Source organism: Leptosomus discolor, chromosome 1 (genome assembly GCF_034619465.1).
Source record: "Leptosomus discolor isolate bLepDis1 chromosome 1, bLepDis1.hap2, whole genome shotgun sequence".
NCBI lineage: Eukaryota > Metazoa > Chordata > Aves > Leptosomiformes > Leptosomidae > Leptosomus > Leptosomus discolor.
In genome coordinates, this window is record NC_141391.1 from 152,215,084 (window position 1) to 152,242,963 (window position 27,880).

The following is a 27,880-nucleotide window of genomic DNA, read 5'->3' on the forward strand; positions in this document are numbered from 1 at the left end:
ACACATAAAAACAGCTCTAATACCTGACATGAAGTTGCTTGAGTTATTAGTGGGCAAAAGTATTTCAGACAATTCTTGGGAAAGTCTGAAACAGATTAATATTTTACAGCCCCAAACCTGATGGTTTTGCTCTCAAACTTTCAGAAATTAATTCTGTTCTTGGCCTCTAGTGCTCCCATGACATTTTAGGCCCAGGAGATTTGCTTGCACCAGTTTGGAGAGGAATGAAAACTCAAGATTAAAAAAAAGAGAACTGATTTCACCTTTAAATTGCACAGTTCTGACCAGCAGCTCCATAAATACACTTCTGAGCTCAGCGCTAAAACCTCTCGACAGCAAATCACAGGATGCAAGCACGTCTCCCATGTATCCTGGGCTCTATTTCTTGTGTTTTATATTTATTCATTACACCTCATTGCCCTTTCCAAGAAATATAAGGGAAAAACCAGAACCTCAGCTAGCACAAATTGTCAGCTTAAACCCACTTAGTATGTGGCTTGAAGAACTTCCGGCATTTGCAATTTTACATATCTGAACAAATATTAAGAGAAAAATCTGAGCACAGTGAGATAAGGTAGTGGTGTTGGGCTTTGCCATTAGGGTTCAGTTCTTTACAGTTTTATTTGGAATATCATTTTAGTCTGCAGTAGAGCAAGATGCCACTCAACTCCGTTCAGCAGAGAGCATAACCAAGCCCGAGCCCAAGCCCAAGCCCATGACATCCACGCTGTTATACTGTTAACATGATCCCTTAACAGTTTCACACCACTCTCAAATAGTTCCCAGGAGTGGTCCAGGGCTACGCTCAGACCAGGGTTTGGTCCCAAAAGCCAGTTGGGCTCAGCCACTGTCTCTCAGAGGATGAAAGCACTTACTGAATACTGCAGGTCAATTTATGCCAGTTAGCCTCAGGGCTAGAGAATGGGACCCAGAGCCTATTTTAGTTATTAATATGGATGATGACAAAAGGCCTCTAATGGCTTTACTCAAACTACCCTCGGTTCATGCACACCCACTGCTGTTAATAACAGCGTCCTGGGGACAAAATTAGAGTAGAACAAAGTCTCATGGCTGTATTTACAGAGCATCATAAAACTTGACCACAGGTAACTAATCAAAGCCACATTTACTTAAGAACTTTCAAAATGTTTCTGCCAAACATGCAGATACACCATTTGCAAACTGGTTTGCTTTTTGCTGTATGAGATCTAATATTTTAATTAATGGTGGCACACGTACATTTTTTTTCCATTTTTGTGTTATCAGGAGGTTTGTGCCATTTTTCAAGACTTTTGGAATTGGTCCCAATGATTCCCAATGCATACCTTGCTTATTTTGACCATAAGCTCTCTGATGCAATGATTATCTCTTCTCCACATATATTTATTTCTTGGAAGGGTCAGAAACCCATTACCCGGACCAGTTTACCTGAAGTCTCTTCATGCCACAATAACGATAATGCTCAGAACGCATACCTAGTTTTACAAATAGCTGGGACACTCTGAGATGCAAGGAACCAGTTACTGGAACATAGATATCTTGTTTTGCAACTTCTCTTAAAAAACAAAGCTTTCTATCTGGACACACACGGAGCTGTATTTTCCTTGCCACCGCCATTGATAATGGCAACAGTCTGCAGGCAATATCCTTCTTGCTATGCATCTGATTAGGTAGAAATTCCTCTAGGCTTCACCTAATCAAATGCAAGTGCTGCATTATTTATGAAAGAAAGCTGAATTTCATTAAACTTATTCTACAAGAAGCAGTTCATGTAAAAAAAATCAGTTTCTCCTTTCTTTTAGAAATCAGGATAATTTTCTAAAAACTACATTCACAGGTAATTATAATAAAGCCTTGAAATGGCAAAATTACTTTTTAAAAAAAGGAAATGAACCCATAAAAGTATATTTAAAATCAGACTGGGATTTCACTTCTAAAGAGAAGTGCGATGTTTCCTTGTTGCAGAATGAATAATTCAAATGATTCCTCCAGTGCTGTATCTGCAATTGTCAGAATAAATTTAAGCAGCTTTCCCTTTAACTATTACAGGTATACACTGCACAAGAACTCCTGTTAGTAATTATCCCCACTTCTTTTAGGCTAGCAAAACTCCCTCTAACACCACTGAACAAAAGCCTTATTGACTTGCACAGTCAAGAGATTTCCAGTTTCAGAAGAAGATAGCAGGCATAAAACCTATACAGTCATCAAAATGCTGATGACCATTTATTTTGCTTTTTCATTTAATGTTGCTGTTACCTGAAACATTAGGGGTTTTTTAAAAAATGAGAGGTTTTGTTTGGCAACATATCTGAACTACAAGACAATTCCAGAAAAAAGAGAAAGGGAGGGAATTTGTTGTCATGACTACAACCTATAATCCACAAAGAATTTTAATTCTTTTAATTCAGTTCGAGAGAGACCACTTAAAACAACTGTCAAGCTCTGCTTGCAGTCCTGCCTTTAAACAGCCCTTGGTCTGGTGCCAGAAGTATTCAGGGGGCAAAAGGCATTAGTGTGACAACTCCCCACTTGCTCTTAAGAGTATTATGTGGGTTTTGCACAGCCGTCGCCGTGTGGAGGCAGAGAGCAACTGGGGATGGGGCCAGACTAACGTGCCATTAGCCTGGGAAACTACCACGAACAGCATGGAAAAGGCTGCAATGCCAGATTTCACTCAGGGGTCTGAGCAGCCCCCCACAGCCACCGCATGATAGAGAGGATATTGAAAGCAGTCCAGAGCCACCTCTCGGATCTAGGACAGCCCTGAGAGGTCATGCACCGGGGTGGCTCTCCCTGATGCCCCAGCAGCCCAACGTCCAGCCCCTCACTACCCTCCAAGCATCAATGATAAGCCTGTTGAAAGCACATTCCCAGGGACTTAAAACATGAGTCCTTAAAGCCATTATAAAAGCTATAAGCAACACTGGCCATCATCAACCTAATGGCCGTGCCACGGCAGCAGCAGCAGAAAGAAAAAACCTGCCTGCATCATCTTGCACAACATTCAAAGGGGCTCCAAGGGTATTCATTTATGCTAGAAAGAAAAATCAGCAACTGATGCAGCTGGGGAGATATAGCATGCCTGTGTTTTGTTAATGCATCTTTTGATTAAAGAATACGTTTAAACTTAGCACTTGTAGGGAACGCTCCACCTTTGAAGAAGCTGTGATTAACTACCACTGCTGCGCCACCATGAGAAAACAGGGTGTGTTGCCTCTCTCGTAGTAAAATGAGAAGAGGGGCTGAAGAGCCCTGGAACTGACCTCCTCTCACCTGTCCTCCATACTGCAGGATGCCTCTCTGCTACCCGCTCTCGGCTCTCCTGGTGCCTGTGCAACTCTACCGCAACACTCAGCATCCATGAGGCTGACTTCAGCCAGGTTAAGCGCGCAGAGTCAGGTCTTAATTATCCAAGCCCAATTACTTGCTGGCAGCATGGCAACTTGTTTTTAAGGCACGTTTTGCCCCATTCCAACACATACTGTAATATCTTATTGGGCTCATTTTGCCAACAACAGTAAGAATGTTAAATGTATAATGTTTCATCTGTATAAATTTTTATACTGCCCATTTTATATGCTCTCTAGTATAATATTTCAAGCCAATTTTCCAATTTTAATATTACATCACACTCATTTTCATGTATTTACGTTAAGTTCTCAATAAAGCTCTATGTCAGGCTGAATTAAAACTTGATGTAATTCAGAGACCAGTCATCCTACGGGGAACAATCCTGCACTGGCAACAACTCAGGCCATGGCCTCACAATAGCGTGGTACTTTGTTCCGAGAGCTGCTCTACATGATGTGGAGACACATAGGTCACAGAGGCAGATTCTATGTCTTTCTCAAAAAGACCTTCAATTTGCGGCATTTGAATTCCTTTCATAGAAGGAGAGATGACCCTGTAATATTAAGCAGCAGCTGGTTTCTCTTGAAGAGTTTTAGTAGTTGCACCAATACTTCCTCAAAGAGAACACTGTTCAGCTTGGCAGAAGGTTTGTGGCAGGCTGGGATTTTTTACAATTTTTTATATTTTTAAACTGGAAATCCTGTTAAAAGTCAGGCAAGAGAGAGATCTAATGCTTTTGGGTTCCTTTGAAAGCCTCGGGCATAATCTTCTTCAGTGAAGGCATGACAAAGCCATCTGACTCCTGGCTGTATGCCGTGTGGCCTGGCGTTGGGTGTTACAGTACGTGCATTTCTACATACTCAGCCATGAGGTGATTCAGCTCAGGGCACAACTGGAATGCTAGGAATATGACAAGGAGCTATCCCACCCCAGCATGGTGCCGGGGACTCTCAGAGCATCCTTGAACAGCTCTGCAGGTCTCGGTTAGGGTCCTCACTAGTGTTACATGGACTAGCTCAGGTCCTGATGGAGGTCCTGCTCAAGAAGTCAGCCCCCCCACCCCTACAACTATTTCAGACAACCACCCAGGATGTCCTCCCCCCGCTGCTGCTGAAGGGCGCAGGGGGGTCTCCCACAGATGCCTTGGGTACCCCAGCCCACTTCAAATGTCTCCTACCTTCTAGAGGGCAGAAGTCACCCACATTTTGGCACTGAGCACCTACAATGTGGACACTGAGAGATGGTGTTCACCTTTGCCACGTTTTCCCACGTGGCCTAGGACAACTCTGTCTCTCAGGGTCTCTGTGCCCCATCGCTAAAGTGACAATAAAACTTCCCTGCCTCATACTATTGCCTCTCCACTTGTAGCACAAGCTCTCTGTGGTGATGACAACCTCCAGCTACAGTCAGTGGCCGGCACAGCAGGGTCTTGATCTCAGCTGGGACCTCCAGAGGCCAATTCAGTATAAACAGTAAGTGCTGAATTGCAGCCAGGGATCAGAGGAAGGAATAAAGGTCCTGGCTGTGCAGCTTTCCCCCTCGCCCGGCAGCCCAGCTGGCAGGAACAGCAGTGCAGGCATCCTGCCACTGGCAAACCCTTTTACAAAGGTGAGCATCCAAGGCTGATGGGCAGAGCACAGGGGATGGCAGCTGAGCTGTATCCTAATATCAAGGGAAACCTCTCCAGGACAGAAATGTGAAAAAAAGAGAAGCTGAACAGATTTAATCTGTAAATCGACAAAAGCCCTATGCATTCTTTGATCCTGGCACCCATTAAGAAAAAAACACCAAACAATATATCCAGAAGCACGCCATTTAAAAAACAAACTCGTAGCACATTGAACAATATTACAATTTATGAATTTTCATTAAATTTTCAAACTTGGGCAGGGGTAGAAGCTTAAGAGTTAGAGTCGAGGAGAAAAAAAGGATTTTAAGTCAAACAATGTCACAGCTAAATATAAATAAATAAACCCTTTCCTGCTAAGCTCACATGTTCCCTACAGTGCCAAGGCAAGATGAGGTTATCAAACTGGGCTGCCTCCTTATGCTCCCGCATAAAGAATTTATGCAGGATCCATGTAGAGGCCTGAAAATCGCAGAAACCACTCAAGCCCAACAAAGACCTAATAATTCACGAGAACACTGCAGGCGCCTCTGTAAAGCCCACAAAAACTAGAGGGACACCACAGAAAACAGGAGACCATCGGGTGAGTTCTTCAACCAAACCATTAAATGAGGGGATGAAATAACAACACGTATCTTGCCTAAACAGATGGGGTGAAATCACGCCTGTCATCTCCCAAGGTTCACAGGTGCCAGAGGAAACTGTACAGCCTCATACTGCCATCCGTGATCACGGCTGTCTCCAAGATGTCTGGGGGGTTGCCTCAGTCTTTGGTGTAAATCAGAGCAGCCACCTTCCAGCACTGCCCAAATTGCTCAAAGGGGCCATTCAAAAGTCTAGGGATAAGAAGAGTGCCTGAACTACTCCTGCCAAGCTTTCACAGAAAGTCTCAAGGTTATCCTTGACAGACATGGGCTGGGGACCAATTTTTCTGCTGACTGTTGGTAAGGACCAGTGAAGGCAAGTCTCTGATGATTTAGCACGACAATAATCAGTGCTACGTGGTCATTCTTTGAGCAAAGTTTTCATAAAGACAAGGGCAGCAGGGTAGGGAAAACTAAATGTCTGGGGGGGAAACATTTTCCATTCCCCAGATTTTCAGTGTTAGTCCCTCATATGTAAGCAGTCAGTGTCTGAGGAAGGCTATAGAGCAGTCATTCTCACAGCTGATGGGGACTCTTCTCCAAGAAGATGCATTTGAAAAGCCAGCAAGCCCCTGAAGGACCAGCACTCACAACAGAAATCACAGCCTAGGAAGGGACCCTGCCTATAAATACCAGTTTCCAGGAGTGAGTTATACATACATCTGTCAATATCAGCAGGCATATCCAGCTTCCATCGCTGTCAATACAGTTACGCTGCACACATACTGCCTCTGCATCAGGGCTCGTGATTGCACTTACAGCAGTTTGTTTTTTGACTAAATAAAAGCCTGTGCCTTTACTGATTGATATTTGATCACTAAAAAGGTGAGTGGAGCACACACCAAAACAGGCAGGGATTAGTGCTTTATAGAGAACTGGTTAAAAAATAAATTACACTGGCTGAACACATCATCCCATGCACTGTGTTGTAAAGGCCATTAAGTCTCTGATTCAAATTATCAGGCAGCCTTTTCAGCCATCAATTACTATTAAATCACTCAACAATTTTGTCTAGCTTCAGGACAGCCACCATATACATCCACAAGAGCACCAATTACCCCAAAAGCCTATTGCCAAAGTGTGATTCAGCAAACACCATGCAAAGACGTTTCCTACTGCTTGGATGTGATCTGCCTCAAGTCTGTAACATCCACTACCACAGAATATTATGTGAAGTCTCTATGAAGATGTTTCATCAAATGCCTAACCAGAGGGCTTGCTCCAAGGGCCTGACCTAAGTAATGTTAAGTGTCAGAAGGGCACTCATGGTTTTGGGAGTAAATGCAGCCCTGGCAGTGGCAGCAAAGCAGCACTGCACATTTTTGACTCACTGTAAAAACAGGCTAACAAATGGTGCTGGTATTTTAATTCTTTCCAGAAATAAATCACAGATGGTATCCAAGGCCACCTGCAGTCCACGCTGAGAGGCATTTTCAAGGCACACACACAGACACACACACACAAAGGGCTGTATGAACACAATTTTTTTACTGCATGGAGAGTGCAATTTAACCGAATTTAAACAACCCCAGATATTGTTGATTTAAGATATATAAAAACCCAGCAGGAAGGTGTGTGGGAAAGCTTAGCAAGAAACCTGAGTCTCCCTTACAGCATTAAGGTTTTATTTCTAAAGTGGAGTGAGGAGAAAGAGCAGCCTCTCTTGCTCCTTTTCTACCCATCGCAGTGACATTATGAACAAACTTTCTTCAGTGAGGGATATGGATATGGTACCCACACTGCTTCCTCCTCCCTCCTCCTCCATCTAGCCTGCATTCGAATACCAAGTATACATAAGCATGATGCCATGACACTTGATGCCACAAACCAGCGTTCCCAGTTTCCATGCTGTGAGCAACACCCCAAGCTGTATTATCTGCAAACGCTGCAAGAGCCAGACCACACATGTTGCAGGACCAAGTGTTTTCATACTCGTTCATCTGCCTCCTGGCCCACTCTCTCCTCTCTCTCAAGGCTGAGCGCCAGAGCAGCTCCCTGAGCCACAAAGCAAGCTAGCCCAGAGGGTTACTGCTTGCTGCCCAGAGGCTCCCTTCTCTAGAAGATGCCACAAGGGAGAGCAGAGGTTTCTGCATGGCAGGCTGGTGCCCTTCCCGCTCTGTTCGGTCAGCAGTGTTTGGCAGGGAAATTCCAAGTGGAGCTTGGGGCTATGAACCTGTTGATGGACACATATATACAGACAGACACACTGCAGATGTGCGTGCACTCTCATTTACACACACCAGTGTGTTTATGTACATAAACTCATAGTATTACATATACAGTGGATACTTCCTGCAGGACTCTATACTATCAGGTATTACACTGATGGTAAGAGTCAGTTCACACACTTGCCCATGCCTGTGTTGGGAAAGAGCAGCACCCAAGAGAGCAGGTCGGGGTTACCCTGAGGTGCCTGATGCTTGCAGGGCCAGCCTGAGTCTCTCTTTCTATCCCCCTCCCAAGTCTTCCTGTCTATATTTCTTTGTTTCCTTCCAGCACTTTTCCTTTTTTTAGTCCCTCAATCCCAGTTCATTTCATCCAGCAAAAATCAGTTATAAAGAAATAATTCAGTTATGATTCGATCCTTTTGTATTATTTGATGGTCACAGTATCTGCCTTCACACAAAGATAACTCTCCCCCACTATTAACTTAAACACAATACTATACTGACATTTGTTAATTAAGAGCAAATCTATATGTTTTTATATCCAAAAGCGCAAACACTAATTTTTAGATGTTGATCTTTTGCTAGACACAGGAATGTAGCTTGAATAGCACAGAACTATTATTAGCAGGTTTATTCACCTAACTCCAGCAAGAAACCCAGCAACCTCCTTCAGCCCCACCTGCTGTTGCTCACATCAGTCTGCCATCCATGGGAAGGACAGCCCTGGCAACAAACATGGGAGATAGACTATGATACAGAGCTGCTTTGGGAATTAAAATTTTGAATTAATGCAATTGTAGCAGGGAAAGTGAATATTTTTCCCCCCTTCCATTGTTAAAAGGGTTATTAAAGACATAATGAATGTTCACTGAATGTGTTTTAAGGCTCTGCTGTTTTTTTCTCTCTGCATGTCAGCTCATGTGTGCTCCTGAGGAGCGATAAAACAGTCTCAACAGCAACGTCAAGCAAACAAGGCTGGGGAGAAGCAAGACAAACTATCAACAACAACAAAAATGTCTTCACTAGCACATCAGAGTTGTTCTTCATATTTGTGAGAGGTTGCACGACCTCATATTCTCACTCAAACACGAGAGTGGTGAGACAAGCTTTATTTCAGATAAGACCAGCGCTGTTTGATCTCCAGGAGCAGGGGGGTCTCCAAAATTCCTAGCAACAGCCACAAATCTGCAGCAGAAGCAGCAGCAAGAATGTTAAGGCCAGCTTTCAGAGCAGCCATGGTCATTTCTGGCCTTTATTTTTTGAAGGAAAAAAGCCCAAGTATCTCCTGGGGTCACTACCATATGTCAGGCAAACCAGTGAAGCAGTCTAATCCAGCAGTGTGTTTTGCTTGTTTTACTGAAGGTAAGCTGAAAGGTTTATAACCCACTGCTACAATTGCAGAACACCAGCTGTTCATCAGGTCTGCTTTATGGGTAAAGCCCATCTCACATCTCCGATGAGCTCTCCTTCCATTCCCCTTTTAGGAACCCTACGTATGGGATGAGCTTTTCCTACGTGCACAGAACTTTTTTCTTTTCATTCTCCTCCTCTCCAATTCAAATGTTGTTCTCCATTTTTGCATTTCATTTCAGTTTCCATTTCCCCCACGCTTAAGACAGAATAATTAGATTGCACTAACTACCTAAGCCTATGTCAGGGTGTTGTGTCACTGGCCCCTGGGCTGGGGTGAGGAATGAGTTTTTTGACAGGCCACCTGCAATGGCATCAACAGGTAGTTGTCGGGATCAATTGCTGAGTTTGCCTTGGAAACCTGCCCTGCAGTTTTACTGTAAGAGAAAACACATTCTTTTCCTCCACCATTTATCTGCCCTGAAGCTGAGATACACGTGCCAGCAGAGCATCCTGCCTGCCTCTCAAAGCAGGAGTGGGAGCAAGTGATTAAAACACTGGGGATCAACTTTCCCAGGATTTAGTCCCAATTGCTATCATTTCACTACGTAACCTGTGTGCACTTCAACATCCTTTCCCACAGCTATAGCTACAACATCACCTGCCTACTTCACAGGAGCAATGGGTTGCTTCACTAAGTAGCTACGTGGCAACCAGCACTGCTGGCAGAGCAGCAGCGCGTAGAAACGCATCATTACGTTGGTGGAATGGTAATTGCGAGCAGTTCAAGCAGCCGAGTGCGGACTGACAGGATCACTTTTGTTTAGCAAACAGTTAGACTCATTCACCGGAGATAAAGCAGACCTACATTGTAATTTGGCAAAAGCTTTAGAAGCGAGCTGGAATGATGGATGAGCCATCACCCACGTGCCTCAGACAGAGCTGGTACGGGCGATGCCGCTCTCCCTTTCCTACCTCCCAGGAGCTCCCGGGTGGTGGCAGTGGCAGTCTGTGTCCTTATTGACTCCATTTCCTTATTAATTCCCTTATTGATCTGCTCACTGTGCACTAGGTAGATATGATATTTTGATCTCCTGTACTTCTGACAATGCTGCCACCGGATTGCGAAGCCTCCAGAGTAGTTTGCATTTTCTGTAATCTAGGCAGTCAGGATCCATGTGGACTTACTGGGAGAGCAGACACCCAGTGAGGGGTACCTGTGGGAAATCAGGGAAGCTGCTTGTGTTAGCACCTGAGCTGCTGGTCTGCGTACTCCCTGATGAGGAAATTCATAGTGAGAGATGCTTCAGCTTCCCAGCTGTTCTTCCCTTTTCAGGTCAGGTCAGTGGCCAAAAACACCCTGAACCATCAAAATCTGGTCAGGATATTACAGCTACTACTTCTTTCTCTCTTATTTTAGAGTAATTGGTCTACAATCAGAGCAATGATTGCACAGCTGGAGTCTGTGAGGATGGCTAAACAGCTTGGACATGAAATCTATTCTTATCTACAATACCTGTCAGCATCTCCCATTGTATCCACCATCATGCTGCCTGTCCCACATCCACCACCTTCTCTACCACTTCAACACAGTCATCATGCACCTAGTGGAGGCTGCAAGGCCTACACACCACCTCAGGCATTTCAGAAGGTGCACGCTTGAGAGGAAAACACGGAATGTAATTCTCGATAAGAGAACACACTACATTTTTTACTTACACTGTTTTATTGCTTATTACACAGGACCCAAATAATTTCCCCTGTGACAGGGGTAGGAAGAAGGAGTAAAAATAGGGAAAGATAAGTTCAGATAGATGAGGTGGTGGGACCAAGTAATGCAGCTTCCCAGTGATGGAGCCAGCAGGAGACTCCCAACTCCTCATCTGCACTGCCGAGTGAGATAGCAAGGTGGGGACAAGGTCTCACTTTTCAAAAGTGCCAACAAATTCTGAAATTACTGAAGCAAGTGGAGCACTAGCACTGGTGCCACTGAGACACTGTGCACCTGGAGAAGAGCACGGTTGGTTCTGTGTGGCTCCAAACCCTGAAAAAACTTCGGATACTCTATAAACAATACCATCAGCACAAACCATGCTATCTAATAAAGTTGAGGAAACGTTTGCAATCAGTTCTCAGAACAGACTCTTTCATAATTGAAGCACTGCAGAGAAGACAGCATTATAATTATAACAAATGGGTGCTGCTGAGTTAGAGAAGAGCAAAATCTTTTGTCAGCAAATCCCATTTACACAAGCAGAGGTAATGTTGGTAGGAGCAGTCACATTACTCTGTGTACTAGCACATTCCCTGCAGGGCTGAGATAATTTTTGCTAGTCCCTCTTCTTTTTAACTTGCAATGGGTTTTTCTGGTAAGTTGGAAAAAGTTCAGAGACCAGCTACAGGAACGACCGGAGGACTGCAAAAACTCATATAACACTGAAAACGGCAGCAGCTACATCAGTAGGTTGTATCAAGCAGCAGGTTAAGGGACGGATTGATCACTGTATGGAAAACAGACTTTTGGTAATGGGTTCTTAAAGGTGTAAACAAATCCAATGACTGAAAGCTGATATTAAAAAAAACGGACTAAAAATAAAGGAGTACATTTTCAACAGCCAAGGCAATTAACCTTCAGTACAATTTATTGATGGTTGTGCTGGATTTTCCATTCCTGGAAACATTAAAGAGTAAGATGGAGGTTTTTCTAAATTACTTCCTAAATGCCCAGCATGTTGAAAGAGAACAGGATGCTGCTCAAAAAAGCTAAAAATCACCTTCACCCAGGTTCAGGCCCTCCTCAGTGACAATGAACTCCTGTCCTCCCAGTGTAACCTGGGTGGGTTAGGAGACCTTGGAGAGCCTTCATTATAACTCTGTCAGCAGGCCAGAAGACAAAACATAGATGTAATTTCTGGAGTTTCCTGCCACACCACGTGTCAGGAAAGAACACTTTTTGCACCTCCTGACATGCCCTATGGAGCTGAACTCTGCCCTCGCTGTCCATCAGAGCCACTCCTCACCTTGTCTGTCCTTCCCACATATGTTTGTATTCCCAAAGACATTAGCTGCATCCTCCATGTTTGCTTTCCCTTGCACTGCCTGCCCCCCCTGCCCCTTTTCCCTACAGTCACTCCCGTGAGGGGCTTGTCTCTTCTCTCAAGACCCCAGGACCAGAGGGGAGAAGTATGGGGAACTGAGGTGACTTGTTTGCTGCACCAAGTGCTGCCTGGGCAGTGGGGAGCAGCCGAGACCCCAGCTGAGCTGCACTAACAGCACCGGCAGGACCAGCGAGCAGAGGGATGCTGCTCGCAGGGAGTGACCCCATCCACACTTGGTCAGCAGGGTCCTTCGGATATACCACAGATGTCCCAGATTACAGCCCAAACCTGAGCCCAGATTTACCATCCACCTATGGGCAAGGCACTTCAGCCTCCTGCTTCAGCATCGCCCTGTTCAGAACCACGGTAATGACATTTACCCTGTTACTGCACGGGAACGTTTTCAGGATCAATTAGTTTAGTGTTTATGCAAAGCTCTGTGGACAGAAGCCTCAATACAAGTAGTAAGTACTATTATTATTACTGCACTTCAGATGGCTACAGCACTGGCATTTTCCAGGCATGCACCATTAACAATTTACTAAGATAAATGGCCCAGGAACCTGAAAATGCATTTATGATAACTACCTCCTGCTTACCAGCATACATTCAGCTGCGTAAATGACACCTCATTGCTCAATGTGTAGCTATGGTAACATTTCTGTCTCATATTGGTGTGTGCACACACACACGCACACATACACATACACGTGGAGCTGGAGGGAAGCCAGGCTACTTCATTTAATGACACGCAAACACTGACCCAGGGAACTTTTCCAGCTTCTGAAAGCCAAGCTGCCCCCAGGAGCCGGGGGTGAGCAGCAGGCAACTCACCTCATGCCCAGCGGGGAAGCCCAGGCTGACAGCAGGCTGAACTGCACAGCTAGAGCCCCACCAGGCCCTCGAGGGACTTACTTGAGAGCAGTTTTGTAGTGGTAGATCGCCTCGATGTTACGGCCCTGGTCTTTCAGAAAATTGGCATAGTTGTAGTGCACCTTGGCATTGTGGGGAAGGGTCTTCACTCCCGAGCTGCAAAGAGGAACAGAAGCAGGACGGTGTTAGCAGCGAGGTTACCCCACCTTCCCCAAGGTCTACCTTCTTCTCCCGGTCCCTTTTCCTGAAAAGTCTGCTCGGATCTTGAGCACCTTGTCACCTCCTGTGCACTCCTGCCAACACAACTCACATTACCACCTCAAGCTTGCCCCACGCACTAGTACACCACACGCCCCGGGCAGACACAAATACGTGGCAGCAATTCAACTTGTCCTGGCCACTGTCACCGCAGGAAGCTCTAGCTCCGACACTGCAACACTCCCTATGGCCAGATGCTGTCATATTTCAAAATCTGAATTATTAAATTGAAAGACCCTAAAAAGGCTAATATTTATTTAGAGGGAAAGTATGTAGTACTTTCTGTAATATAGTCATCACAGGCTACCTGCTTAAACTTGAGTGTCGTGAAGCGCCTTATGAAAATCTTGATTTAAATCTGTCAGCTGCAGGTACCAGAAAGAAGGTATCTTTTCCATATGCACCAGCCACTAAAGGGGATGCATAGCATACTCTGAGAACTGACCCAGCATGTATGCACTGCTCAGGACTGTGTAGAGTATGGCCAGAAGGTGAGGGCTGATGGGATTCTCACTCCTAGCTGGCAAGTCATACACTCTGGCATTGTAACACATGACTTGGGACATGTGGTCACACAGTCACCCCATCCCTCCCTTTCGTTTCCCCTGCCACGTGTAGATTGGACTTAATAATGAGGGCACAAAGACAAAAGGAGAAGAGCTAGCATATGCTTACTTACTTGAGACCACAGAAAGCAAAGTACACCTTGCACAGCTAGAGGAAATGCCGTTTCAAGGTTAAAGAGAAAAAGAAAGCACAGGAGCACGTACACCATGGAAACATTTCCCCTGCAAGAATTCAGAGAAGTCGGTACTTCGTTTAATCGGGGAATCCTTTCCAGCACATAAATAGGGGGTCTCTGAGGTAATGGGAAATAAGGATGGATGGATCTGTTAATGTAAAACCAGACAAAGCGCTGTTTCTTGCTCAAAAGCAGATTCCTGGCAGCTGCTCTCTTTTCTCCCCCCATCATCTCTGACCCTCCTACCTCAGGTAGGGAAAGCAAGGATTAGGAAATTCACAAGTCTTGTTGCCTTGCCTCTCCTGTTTAATTTTGGTGGGGGTAGAAGTTAATCACAGACCGAGAGACGGGGTCGCACACAGCCCTTACAGTAGGGTGCACACCTCTCCCATGAGGGAAGGCACCCACAGTTGCAGAAACCCCTTGTTGGGGATTTCATTGTAAAACAGTGCTGGAGAATTGTACTAATATATGATATCTTTTTCGTTATCTGCAGCCAGTGGTATCAAGCATCGCTAATGCCTACTTGTGAAAGCTTCCAAAGCTTCGCCCACAGCTGCCTTACAGAGTTCAGCACAACATAGCCACGGTTTGCCTACTGAAATTAAAAATACACCTTGCATTTGGCTTCATAATCATCAGGTATTTCCACATTACTTACTGGGAGCACTACAGGAATAAGACATTTTGTGACTAATCGCTGAATTAAATCAGTTAATTGATGCTATTCTTAAGAGAATGATTTTCTATATTAGTTTTCACAAAGATATACTGCACCAGCAGCAAGTAATGTGTGACTGCTATGGCTGTGTTAATTTCCATTGGCCTTGGGAGCTATTAACTACATACTTACAACCTCTGGGCATTACTGGAATATTAATTCTTATACAGAGAGGGTTTCATTACATCAGCGCTGGCGTTACAGGCAGAGACACGGACAGGCACTCAAAACTGCTGCTCTCAGAGCTACGTGCAATGAGTTGCTGGCTCTACTACAGACCCTGCTGAAACAGAGCAAACTGAGTTAACAGTGAGGAGTACATTATGTATGCATAAGTACTTCAGTTCTAATGAGATACGGTTTTAACAGCAAGATGCATATGTTTAAATATTTTAATTCTGGACTGTTTCCCTTAAAACAGAACTTATTACTAATCCTGCTGGTCCTATTTATTAAAACGTCACTAATAAATCTTTCATCTGCATGCTTCTGCTGGAGGTGGAGGTGACACAGGAAAGACAGAAATCGATTTGGGTTCTTACGATGCTCTCTTCTGCATCACACTGTTTGCACTCCCTGACCTATTTATTCTCCTCACACGGGCGGGAAGGGGGGTGTTTCATTTTGCAAATGCACATGGCAATGACTGAGATTGCTTGGAGTCTCTGCGCTGTGGGAGGTAGTAGCAAATGCAGCGCTGGATGAAGAGGGGATTTTTTAGGCGAGTTTAGGCAAACACTCCTGCAAATTGATTCTCAACCAGCCAAGAATGCTGTTTGCTCATTGACAGAGGAAACAATAATGTCCATAATGAAAGCCAAGCAGGAAAGGGTGGAGTATAAATAACAAAGCAGAACACAATGTTTTTCCATTTCTGCTTCCCGCAAGCCTCCAGTCTCTCACAATTTCAATCTAATTTTCCAACGTGCTTTTCCAAACTCTCCTATTTCCCTCTTCCTCAGCCCAGCACACACGTGCCCTTCTGAAAGCCTATGGCACCAATCTGGCTCCAGCCAGAAACAAGCCCACCAAGACTGGACATCGCTTCTCCAGATGATTTCCTTCCCTTTGGACTTCTACGACAGCAGTAAGTGACATAAATGGAAAATAAACAATAGGCAAACCCTTTTACGTAACACTTCCTCTCCATGGAAAAGCAAAAGCGTATTAGCCGTAAGTCAGAGAAATAAAATACCACTGGTATTTTCCAACCTCAAATACCAGCATTACCCACATCCCACTTCAGTTGGGAAAAGTTGCCTGTGATGCCCTCTGTTTAAATGCATGGTCTGCTCTGGAAAGTGACTGGGTGCAGGGCAGCAGCTTCATTGATCTTTCTGTGATTTCCATATGAAAAGTCCTCAGTTTACAAGGAAAGGAGGCCACTCCTGCCCCAGTAGGAGCCCTGGGAGGCCAATGGGGTCTCCTCTGCTTTAGGAATCATTATCATCAATAAAGGTTCTCTACAGCACATTATTCTCTGGATGACACAAACAACCACTTTCCTTGGCCTCCTACCCTTGTATTGATTTCACAGATATCAATGTTGAGGCCTATTAAACTGTTCTATAGAAGATGCACAAAATGCAATAGGGCTTGCTCTCCTCAGCTGAGCTAGCTTTCAGAATTAACAAAATAACACAGCAGTAAATGCCATCTTTGGGGCTGAGTTGGTTTTTGCAAATTACTGACGTCAGCAGGCCTGGCTTGGGAGAGAGAACTGCTACATGCCACTTTTATATGGTTCCTTTGCTGGTTACAACTGTGTTTCCAAGCACTGTCACAAACGTAGGCAGTGCATGCAGATGCTTTCCAGGAGCAACGGGAAAAGTGGCAGCTTGACAAACTTTGACAAGATCGGTACAGAGGATGCAGAGGTTAGCCCATAGCCCTCACCTCCCTCTCCCTGGCTTCAGACATTAACACTGACCGCAGTTCAAACCTGTGGAGCCTGACCTCCTGGCCTGTGCATTCACTCTATAGGGTGCTTCCTTAAATATTTAACAAATAAGTCCTCCCTGCCCACCTGCCTATACAGTAAGACAAACTGCCTGGGGCTTCTAGAGATCTGTTGGAATAATATGCCTCAAATATCTAGCTCTCTATAGATTTGGACACTTCTTATACTTGTGGTTCATTTGCTTCTCATTTTGTCCTTGCGCATATGCTTGTGTACCTATGTGTAGATGCATCATTTCCTCAGACAGCATCGTCCTCCCCCACACTGCTCCTTCAGCCAGGACCTGATAGGATTTCTGCATCCAGAAAATGTGGGCCGTGGGCTGGAGACTGAAAGTCAGGACAGCCCAGAGACGGCAGCAGTGCTGCTGCACAATATCAAAGCGGCATAAGCCTTGGGAACTGGACAAAATGGGGTACAAGCACAAAACTGGTTACATGCCGAGTATACAAACATCTCCTGGACCAGTGTAGAGAAAGCATGTGTAACAGAACAGATCTCAGTCAAGGGAATCAAGACAGATCAACCCTGAAGAAACACATTGAAGAAAATGGAGGAATGGAAAGTAGAGGTGAAGGGAAAAAAAAGTAAGAGGGAGGAAAAAGCAGTAATTAATTAAAGCAGCAACTGGAGAAAGAAGAATGAAGAACTAGAAATGGAAGTAAAGATTCTCTCGGCACGTACTTCTTAAAAAAAATAAATTCAACACACACACACAGAGACTACCAGGTAGGTTGATTTATGTCACCTTTCCCACATCTATAATTTGCTTTGTTTCCCTATTATTTTCCCTCATACTTCTTCACTGTTCCTTATCTCCTCCTCCTGCTCTGTCCTTTCTAATTTATTGCTGTTGCACATGCCTCCATTCAGTTCTCCCTCCTCTCCTCATCAGCCTATATATAGCTGCCTCCTTCTGCCCCAAGAGTAGATCTCCCACTCCTGGGATGACATTATCTTCTTGCTATACTATCCTTCTTTTGCGTTTGCTTCCCATCAACAAGAAGAGTCCTACCGTATTAGAGACTCACAAGAGATGTATAACACCTATCAAAGAAGAACTTAAAAGGACAACAAAAAGGCCCATATGGTTAAACAGCATAGGAAAGAAGGCTATGAGAAATGAAAAACACCCTTTAACAAGTGAACATCACAGCTACAGAATGAAAAAGGAAAACAGTATAAACTTCAGCAAGTTAAACATAAGCCATAATTAGGCAGACCAAAAGAGATTTAAGGAAAAACTTGCTAAAGCCATCAAAGCTAATAATGGAATACATCAGATATAGGAAACCTGCCAAAGATCCCCTAAGGCAAATAGATGATGGAGGTCTAAAAGTAGTGCTTGAAGAAGAAAAGGCCAGGACAGAAAAGCTAAAGGGATTATCTGCACCAGTTCTCACTACAGAGGAAATGAAGGAGGTCACCACATGGGAGCCTTTCCTTACAGGGGCAAGTCCAAAGCACCGTCTCAAACTGAAGTGGCAGTAAAAGAGGCTTTAAAACAAATCAACACCAAGAACAGTTATGGATCCATTGGGCCTGGTAGTATGCATCCAAATGATCTCAAAGGTCTTTTCCAACTTGAATGATTCTATGATTCTACACGTGAAGCTGCTATTACCTGCAGTGTGCAGTCTATCATTTAAATGAGGCTAGCATTAGAGAAATGGGAGGTGATGAACATGGCATTATTTGACTCCAGGGGAGGGATCTGGGGGGCAACAGACCAGCAAGTCTGATTTCCACTCTAGGTAACTTGAGGAAAATCATAAGAAAGACTAGTTCTAGCAAACTTTATTATTGGACAACTACAACAGAGAAGAATTAACCCTGTATTTTGCAGAAAAAAGTTAGTTGGGCAGATCTTGTTCTTTGATAGACTTAACGGGTACATGGTATTGAAACTATGGAAAGCTTTTATGAAAAATCCAAATATAGCCCAGGCAGTCAGAATCACATACATCAATGTTGTGCACTTAAATGTTCAAAAAGGCTTCTGATAAAATCCCTCACTAAAGTCCTCCAATTTCTTAAAGGCATTATGGAGTAAGAGGGAAGGTCCTCTCCTGAATCAATAACTATTTGAAAGACAGCAAGCAAAGAGCACGAGTACGTGAACAGTTTTTACAACTGGAGAAGACTACAAGCAGGGTTCCCAAGACACATGCAGTGGCATCTGAGCTGCTTCATGTGTTCACAAAGGATCTTGAAACAGGGAGGCAACATGTTTGCTGACGACACCAATGTGAATGACACTGCAGGAATTAAAGCTAACTACGAATTGTTGCAGCAGGATCTCATGGTATTGAAGACTGGGCAAGAACATGGCAGATGAAATGCAATTCTGGTACAGGCACTAGTATCAGAGTGTGTGTACACACATACTCTAAATCTGCATAAATCTGCACACAGACTGATGTCTACAAATCAAACACTTCCACTCACAATAGGTATCTTGGAGTTCGTGTGGACAGTGCTGTGAAAATATCACCCAGGAGAGGGTGATTAGGACAGGTCACAAAAGACCAGTGGAAGATCAGGAATTAAGAGGAGAAGCGAACAAAAATCAGAAAGCAGTTCTACAGTACTGTGCTGCACAAATCTCTTGAAAGGTGATTCCGGTCTCCTTCTCTAAAGGACAAATTAAGAGTTTGAAAGCATCCAGCAAAGGCTGACAAGCAGGATCAGAAATGCAGAACAGCTTCCACATGAGGAGAGTTCAAAACCAGCAGACTCCATTGTGAAAAACAGACAGCTTTGGGCGATGGCATGGGAGTAAAAGCATGGAAGGCAGAGGACAAGTAACAAGCTGATAGTTACTCACTCCTCGTTCAGCACACCAGAACTAGGGTACACCAAACAAGATGATCAGGCAGAAGGCTTACAGCACACAGAAAGGAAATCTTAGTGTGCACACTGTGTCATTTAATGACAGAACCCAGTGCACAGGATGCTGTAGAAGCCAAATCTATAAATAGATTCGAAACAGCAGAGACATTAATGGAAGAAAAGTCCATCAGTGGCTGTTAAAAGCAAAAAAGCAAGTAACTCCTGACTCAGGAAGTCTTTAAACTGCAGATCACCGCAAGCTGGGAAAGGACTGGAGACAAGCATCACTGTGGCTGGCCCTGTTCTTACATTGCTTTCCCAGGCATCTGCTGCTGCTGGCTCACAGGGGCAGGACATGACACGAGGTGACCCAGCAGGAACATACCTACATTCTTGCCCTCTCCTCAAAAGCCCAGGGCTGATCTCTCTTCTGGAATTGCCCCCAAAAGACCTGAGCCAAAGAGCAACCCAGCTCGAGCCAAGGCACCAAGCCCTCATACTACTCTGGGCAACACCAAATCCCTACTTTGAGGCAAGGTGTATTAGCTCTAGCTCAGTGCTGCACTGAAGCAGTGGCAAGATTTCCGAATTTGAGCTGACTTGTACATGGTCACCCTACCTCGAATGGAGGTAGGATGGACAGAAGTTCATTTGCATCCAACTAAACAAATTATCCTTCCCTTCTGCAACAGACCCCCTGGCACCCTGTATCATCCCAAGAGTGCTCTATTGTAGGAGGAGAGGTCCTCCTGTCACCTGCTCCAGTTCCATCCACTTCATTGTTCATAAACACAGGTGACTACAACTGTACACAACACGACACTGGATGATGCCTGCAACTCAGCATATGGAACTGCTGTCTTCCCACCCCGCTTTCAACAACAGAGTCGTCCAACTTGGAAAAGCATCTGGCTTTCCTCTGAGCAGCCACCGTTAGCCAGAAGGGTTTGGACTGGAGGTGTGCTTCACGGGGATCACTGCACGAGCCCAGACTGGTCACCATGGTTGCTATTGTTTGAACAGCAAACAGCTTTTCAGGGAGATGGGCAATGAATCACATCAGAGCAAAAAAACCCTAATTCCAGATTTTTTTTAAAAAAAATCTCAATAACAGACCCCCAACCACTTCAGTAGCGTTTCCTGAAGACCAAAGCATACACATAAAAAATAATTTCATACTCTTCAGTGATGCGTAAATTAAACTTTGCTCTGGCCAATAAGTTAGAAAATAAAGCTAAGCAACCCGTGCACAGATCACCTGCGTTTCTGCAATTACTTCACAATTAGACAACTGCTGAAAGCAGCTGGAGGCAAATGCAATACATTTGCTAGCAAAACACAAAATGAAACAGTCTGTTTCAGTGCAAAAAAATATATAAATGAGGCTGTAAAGAGAGCTGTTTGGCAAAGAGTAATCAAATAAAATGAAATATGGCACATTAAGTTTGGCACTTGGTGGCATTTCATTTTTGTCATTAAGAACATCGCTAAAGAAAATTCAATATATTCAATAGCGTTACTATGGCGTTCTGGAGGGTTGCAACCAACTTTTGCTATGTCTTTGAATAAAAGAAAGTGTTACATTATTGGTAAATCTACAGAACTGAAGTTATTTTAAAACAGTGTGCCTTAAAAATGTGATTGCCAGAACCAAAGTTTCTGCATAAGCATATAAAGTGCTGACAGCAGGTTTTGCACAGTTGCCAGAAAACAGAAAGTAGGTGTTATTTTATAATAATCAAAATGTTAATCACAGCAATGCATCAATAGCAGGACTTGCACTAAAGAAAACTATTCCACGCAACAAACTTATTTTAAACAATACAAAAATGCAAGTATTCTCCTGTGGTCACTCATACCTGAAAAGGGATTCTCGTGACAGCCAGATTTCATTCTGTTTCACGGTCTTCCAAGAGAAGAGCAGCAGCAGTAAAGCAAAGAGGGTCAGAACAGTAATTCTCCACTTATTTAACCATGTAGACAGCTTTTTTAGACCGTGGACAAAAAGGATGCAGTACCCCATACTGGAGAGAAAAAAAAAAAGGAAAAGGTATCAAAAGTTATATTCCAGTACTTTGGTTTATATGCAAGACCATTCAGTATTGCATTTATTACACAATTACAGGGGTTTTCAGATTAATTATATTTTCCAGGCTAACAAACTCCAATTCAACAGCAGTTTTCCTCAAGTCACTACACAATTTCCAAATTAATCTAAATGATAGACCCGGATGCCAGAAGTACAGTAGTGTACATAATACCACCCAGCATAATAGTAGCTTACAAAAGCCCGCGGAAGGCAGCTGCTTTTCTGAACAGCAAGCTAAGAAAACATCATGTAATAACTAATACTGAGCACTACTGGAGCAGCGTGGAAGTGAAAAGCATTGTAACACAGGGAAGGCTTTAAACAACTCCAGTGGTGGCCGCTATTAATGCTAGTTTACAAATTGCAAAGCTGAGTTAGGAGAGTCAATGTTGTAGCCAAGGCCGCAGCAGGAGCGGGTGGCAGAGGCCGTGTCAAAAGGCAGGAGTCCCTGCCCGGGTCTTGCACGTCTACATCAGAGCTAGCCCGTCCCTTGTAGTGCCTGGTCCAGAAGAGCCGAGATGCACTAGCAGAACTTCCTTGCTGCCCTTCCATGAAACCACACGCAGTCTTCTCCAGCACCCAGGCCCCCAGCACTTTCATGGCTCTGCGCACATAACTACTGAGGCATGTTCTGTGAAGCAAACTGCATTTTGAACTGAAGTCTTATTCCTGTATAACTTTAAATCAATTCAGTAATTATTTACCTTAATTCAAGTGTTATGTTAATTCTTCCAATTCTTCCCCTCTGAGTTGGAAATGGAGTGCTTTTTGTTGCTGTACTGAGTACACTGCTAATTCTACTTGGCATTTTTAAAAAGGAATTTGAATTCCTATTGCTCAAGGAATTTCATTAGCTTATCTACAACTCCTCAATGCAGTTACTTAGCACCTGATTTACTTTTAGACTCAAAAGCTATCTTAGTCCAGGCAGCTCCCCCTGAAGAAAAAAGGGAGCAGAAGGATCTGGAATAATGCTTGGGGACCACCAATACACGGGGACAAAAGAGCAGCCTTCCCCAGACACTGGCATACCTTGAACCCCAGCTGAATCCCACACTTGCATGCAGGCAGGCTGGATGCAGACAGCTCATCGCACCTGACGGCACTCCAGCCGAGTTCTACAGGCTTTCCTGGTCCGTACCAAGATGTCTGAGCAACTTCCCAGTGAGACTGCTACAAGCTAAGAAACACTAAGAACACAATTCCCCTATCAGAGGTGACCTTGCAAGCAAACATTTGTTGATACGGCAGAAGTCAATCTGGAAATCAGAAAAACATCCCCTCTTTGAGGAGCTCTGAGAATGCTTCTTGGCTTAGTTTCTCTGCCCTCTTGGGGTTGCTATTGCCTGGGCTTCCTAAGGGTGGAAAGGGATAATAATTCTTGCTTTCACCGAGGAAAAAAGTGCCTCTGTTGTACATACTGATCAGCACTAGGCCGTGGTGCTGTCTTTGGCACAGTACGGGTGCTGTATAGGACAATGAGAGAGGTATACGCATAAGAGGAAAATCCAGAGACAACATCATATCAGGTGATCATTCAGAACTTCTTCATTGTTGTTTTAGAGTTCTCCCATTTTTCAGAAGTGGGTATCAATATTTTTTTTTCACTTAACTATGCTTACAGTCTTCTGCAATACACTTTTTACGGCACTTGCACTGTTTTTTTCCATAAATTCTTTTGCACACATATGTTCACTGCACCTACATTAACTGCAAGCAGACATTTAGAGCTACAAGCTGAGATGCTAGTGCCAAACAATCCAGCCTTTATAGCTATTGAACCCTACTTTAAAACCTCTGAAAAGCTAATCTTGGTAATAAGTCCTCCCTTTCCAATAAGAAATGCCTCAAAAACCTGCAGACGGTTTTCACTCTGTTATTTTGCCTTTCAGCAATTTCATCCTTCCCTTGGAATTAATTATCTGACATAAACATTATTTAATTGCTTTAGCACAAGGCCGTTTTCAAAGGAATTTCCCTACACCTTCACAATTTCAAGAACAGGCCTTTTCTAACAGAATCATGAATGTGTCCAGCAAACAAAAAAAAATGCAAACGTCAATGTCTTGGTATTTATGTCAAACCCTTCCCCAGCTGTTGGGAATTTCTGCCTTAGCAGCAGCACTCAGTCTGCTTGCCCAGGGCACAGCCAGCACTGCATTACAGTGTACACAGTCACTGCAAAGGTGCTGCTTCCAGGAGTTATTCTCGAACGCCTGCAGTGCATTGCCACAAAGGTTACAGAGAGATGCCAGGTGCTACAGAGGAGTAGGGGTTCATCCCAGACTGCAGCTCCCATCCCAGCTACACTGGCAATGACACAGCGCAGGTAAGTAGCAGCGCCCAGCTCCGCATGGCACTTCCCATTGGGGGCCCCCAAAGCACTTTGTAAGGGAGGTCTGCTGCAATTTTCGTCTCACAGAGCAGGAACCTGAAACATGGCAATAAAGTGATTTGCTCTGCTGACAGGGGAATGGCAAACAAGGCAATGAAGCTGCAGTCCTGGGCTCTACCCACAACACAGGCAAGTACAGTATGGAAACCAAGGTATCTTGCTGAAAAGCCCACAGGACTCCCTGGGAGACAGCCAGGTAAGTAACCCAAAGGTAGGCTCTACATCCACACTCAGCAAGGTGGCAAGACTACAGGACTACAGGATTCAGCAGTAAGTACAAATACAGAGGGGAATGGGTTCCCAAATGGCTGCTGGAAGGGGATTGTGTAGCTAACTTCAGAATCCCAAAGCAACTAGCAAAGCTGGTAGGGGTAAGGTTAAAGGAGTGATGCTAAAGAGGGCAGGACTGAAGTATTATTTACACCTTAATAAGTGTAAAAAAAAAAAAATAGTACTTTAATAAGACATTAGGACTGATTAGATGATCTTTGGAGGTCCCTTCCAACCCCCAGCATTCTGTGATTCTGTGGCTGACATGTAGTTGTGCCAGAATTTTAGCCTAACTAGCCTACAGTTAATAGTACCTGCACTATAAAGTGCACAGGAACCCCAAAGAAAGGAAAAGAAGGAAAAGGATCAGAAAGCAGGAAGTAGGTGAATACTTTTATATTCAGAACCTGGTACGTTTGGCTTAAAACTTCAGACAAGTTCCCACAAGTCATCAAGAAAAGAGTGTGGAGGATGTACTCACATTACCTTGTCAGGGACCTTTCAGTGCAGATGCCAGGTGGAGCTGCATCTTTTTGCATGGATGTTTTTATGCCATGGTCATTTCAAGCCCATCCCCTGGCTGAGGGCAGATCTTACATTCCTGGCTGCAGGTCTTTTGCAGGCCAAGAACTCCCGATGCACAGAAAGCACCCATGTCCTTTGCCACCAGGAAAGCATGTGCATTTGTGATTTCATGCCACAAATTGTTTACAAAACAACTCCCTGCAACATCCCCAAAGCTATTATCCTTAGTAATTATTGCACCTCTCTTTGCATTTCTACCTTAAGGCTAAATAATTATGGTGAAATCAGGGCAAATCCAGACCCCTCCTCCAGATCCCATAGTCTGCACTGAATAAAACAAAAAAGTGTCCACACCAATGTATTAAGCATTTGTCAAAAAAAGGTAATTATATTACTATTGTTTCCTAGTCCCAAAAAGACATAATCCCTCATGCTTTACAACACACTTGTTTCACACCAGACTCAACAGCCCTGGTACAGAAATTAGCTCTAGTACAGAGACCATGAAGTTTTAAATCAGTCAAGCACCAAGCTTGCTAAGATGGATTTGCTGCAGCAGCAACACATCCCAACAGCCACTGGACCTAGAGAGCCCCACCACAGTACTTCACCTGTGAGATACAAGTCCATCTCATTTCCCTCAATCCCAACCTCATCAGGCTTCAGACAAGCCATCTGAATCTGCTCTGAGTTTTAGCGAGTCAGAGCAGCTCAAGCAGTGGTAACATGGTGGGAAGAGCCCATACAGGTATGACTGCACTTATCTGATTAAAGTAACTTGCCAGGTGACTCTAAGACATTTCCTGTGTGGCTAATTTTGCGGTGACCCTGCCACCACCTACAAACACACAGACCATTTCAAATACATTAGCTTTTCTTCTCAGAATGCCAGGGGACTTGACTCCGTATCAAACGTTAGCGCTGGCTCACCAGGAAATCAGATTTTACTCACACGCATTTAGAGAAAAAAGAAAAGAAACTGTCTCAAAAGCACCTTTCATCACGCTCATTTGCCACTTGAAAAAATTACCCTAAATACTACATTCCAGACATCTCCATAGCTATTTGTACATGTATGGAGGCTGCAGGGTTGTGGGTTTGGGGTTTGTTTTGGGTTTTTTTTTGTTAATTCTAGCATTTCCTAGGGAGAAGGGAGGGGACCATTTCTCCTGAAGGGCTTTTCTCTTGGCATTGTCATCCCCTGTCATGCAGGCACTTTTCTAGAATACTTCATAGCCAAAACAAAACAATGGGAAACAAGCAAAATCCCCTACCCACTATTATTTTTTTAAGTCCATTTTCCACTGGATTACTGTAAAACTGCTAAACTTTTTTTTTTTTTTCTTTCTTCTGTAGGATAAGCAACAGCCTTCTGCAGCAACTGTTCACCAATGTGAAAAGTCCATGCCAGCTTGGTCTCTGGGGTCAGATGCGAAGCAGAACCCGAGGAACAGCCCAACAGGTTAACATGGTAACAGCTTTTCCATGGGCTCATAATGAGCACACTTATTACAGGAGAACCTGTGGCTTCAGAAATTCGATGACGCTGCAGGAGAGCTTGGCACACAGACCAACAGGCCAACAGTTTCACGATTCCTTGCATTTCAGACTCCTACGGTACTAAAGTGTTACCTTCAGCATGTCCTGAATTGCAGCGAGGGCAGGGCTGCACTCGGCAGGCAAACCCTCGGCACCATTGCCATGTGTTTCTGGCAGATCACACACAGGGAGCTGTGCAATGACAGATTTTCATCTATAATTTCTGTGGTTTGTTAATATCGTTCCACCTGCAAGTAAATGAAGTGAAAGGAGGCACAAGCAGATGGGACACAAACCCCATCTCCCATGGTGTGTTACATGTATTGCCCAATTAAAACAAGAGCCAAAACAGCAGATACTTAATATTTGCAACCACTTCTTGGGTAATTAGATCACAAATTCAACCTTTCCTTTGGCCATTATGGCTCCTTTATCAAGGCTAGGCAGTTACTGACAACAGTTACACACAGCTCCTCTCTCCTTCTACGGGTCAGGATTCTCATTTTTTAGTAAAAGTCAGGAACATCTTTGCTGCATTTGGTTCTTGGTGATGGCATCTAATCAAAGACACATGTGGCTAGTGCCGCAGCCAAAGATTATCAGGACATTCTGCTACAGCAATCTGTCTGCATTGGAAACCATCTTACCTCCTCCAGAAACTGCTTGGAGACCTACCGCTGCAGAAAGCTCCTGAAAACTGAGGCGTGTTCTAGTCACGCATCTTACTGTATTTTCCAAGTTGTGACTTTGCACAGCGCAGGTTTCCACTTCACAGAGGAGCACGTGGGCAGAGCGGGCTGAGCGCTGCAGTTTGACGGCACCACACAAGACGAAACCATCCCAGACACCAGCGCTGCAGCCCCAGCCTTTTCTAACTGACCCAGGTAGAGCTGTAAGCTCAGGAGTTAAAAAGGGTGGGAGAAACTATGCATAAAAGATGCCTTCCTCACACTTTTTAATGGTTGTTTGGGGGATGTCAGATCTTGTAGTTTCAGGGGTTTTTAAAACTGATTTAATCTCAACTACATGAATGCAAACTTGGAGTAAATCCACTGATTTCATCAAAGCAGTTACTCCAGATTTCAGAGCTCAACCTAGATAAGAATCCAGATGCATACATACATACATATCAGTTAGGAAGAGTTGCCTATAAGCAGCCTGTCAAAGCATGGAAGAAATACTGCCCAGTTCAGGGGTTGCTAATGCAACAAAAGGGATTATCTCAAAACTATACCGAGACCAGAAAATGCACTTGGCTTTGACATTTCACCCCTGGGAGGCTCTTCCAGGGCTGCAAACCTCCTTCTCTATTTCCAGCACTTATTTAAGATGACTCCCTTTCCCTCCATAACACTAACCCTCACTTTCAAGCTGCTCCGAAGGAAGCTTAACCCTTGTGCGCATGACTTAAACTAAGTGCATACTCTGCTGCTGC

General features: G+C 44.2%; 1 protein-coding gene across 3 annotated transcripts in view; it reads right to left on the bottom strand.

Annotated features, from left to right (window-relative positions):
• TMTC1 (transmembrane O-mannosyltransferase targeting cadherins 1) overlaps positions 1-27,880 on the bottom strand; it is a 141,622-nt gene that overhangs the window by 22,106 nt on the left and 91,636 nt on the right. For all 3 annotated transcript variants that reach the window (XM_086467427.1, XM_086467439.1, XM_086467434.1), the window contains 2 exons: positions 21,487-21,651; positions 13,157-13,270 (listed from right to left, as the gene is read on the bottom strand). In XM_086467427.1, coding sequence (XP_086323553.1) covers positions 13,157-13,270; positions 21,487-21,651 — 279 coding nt within the window. The remainder of the gene's footprint in view (positions 1-13,156; positions 13,271-21,486; positions 21,652-27,880) is intronic.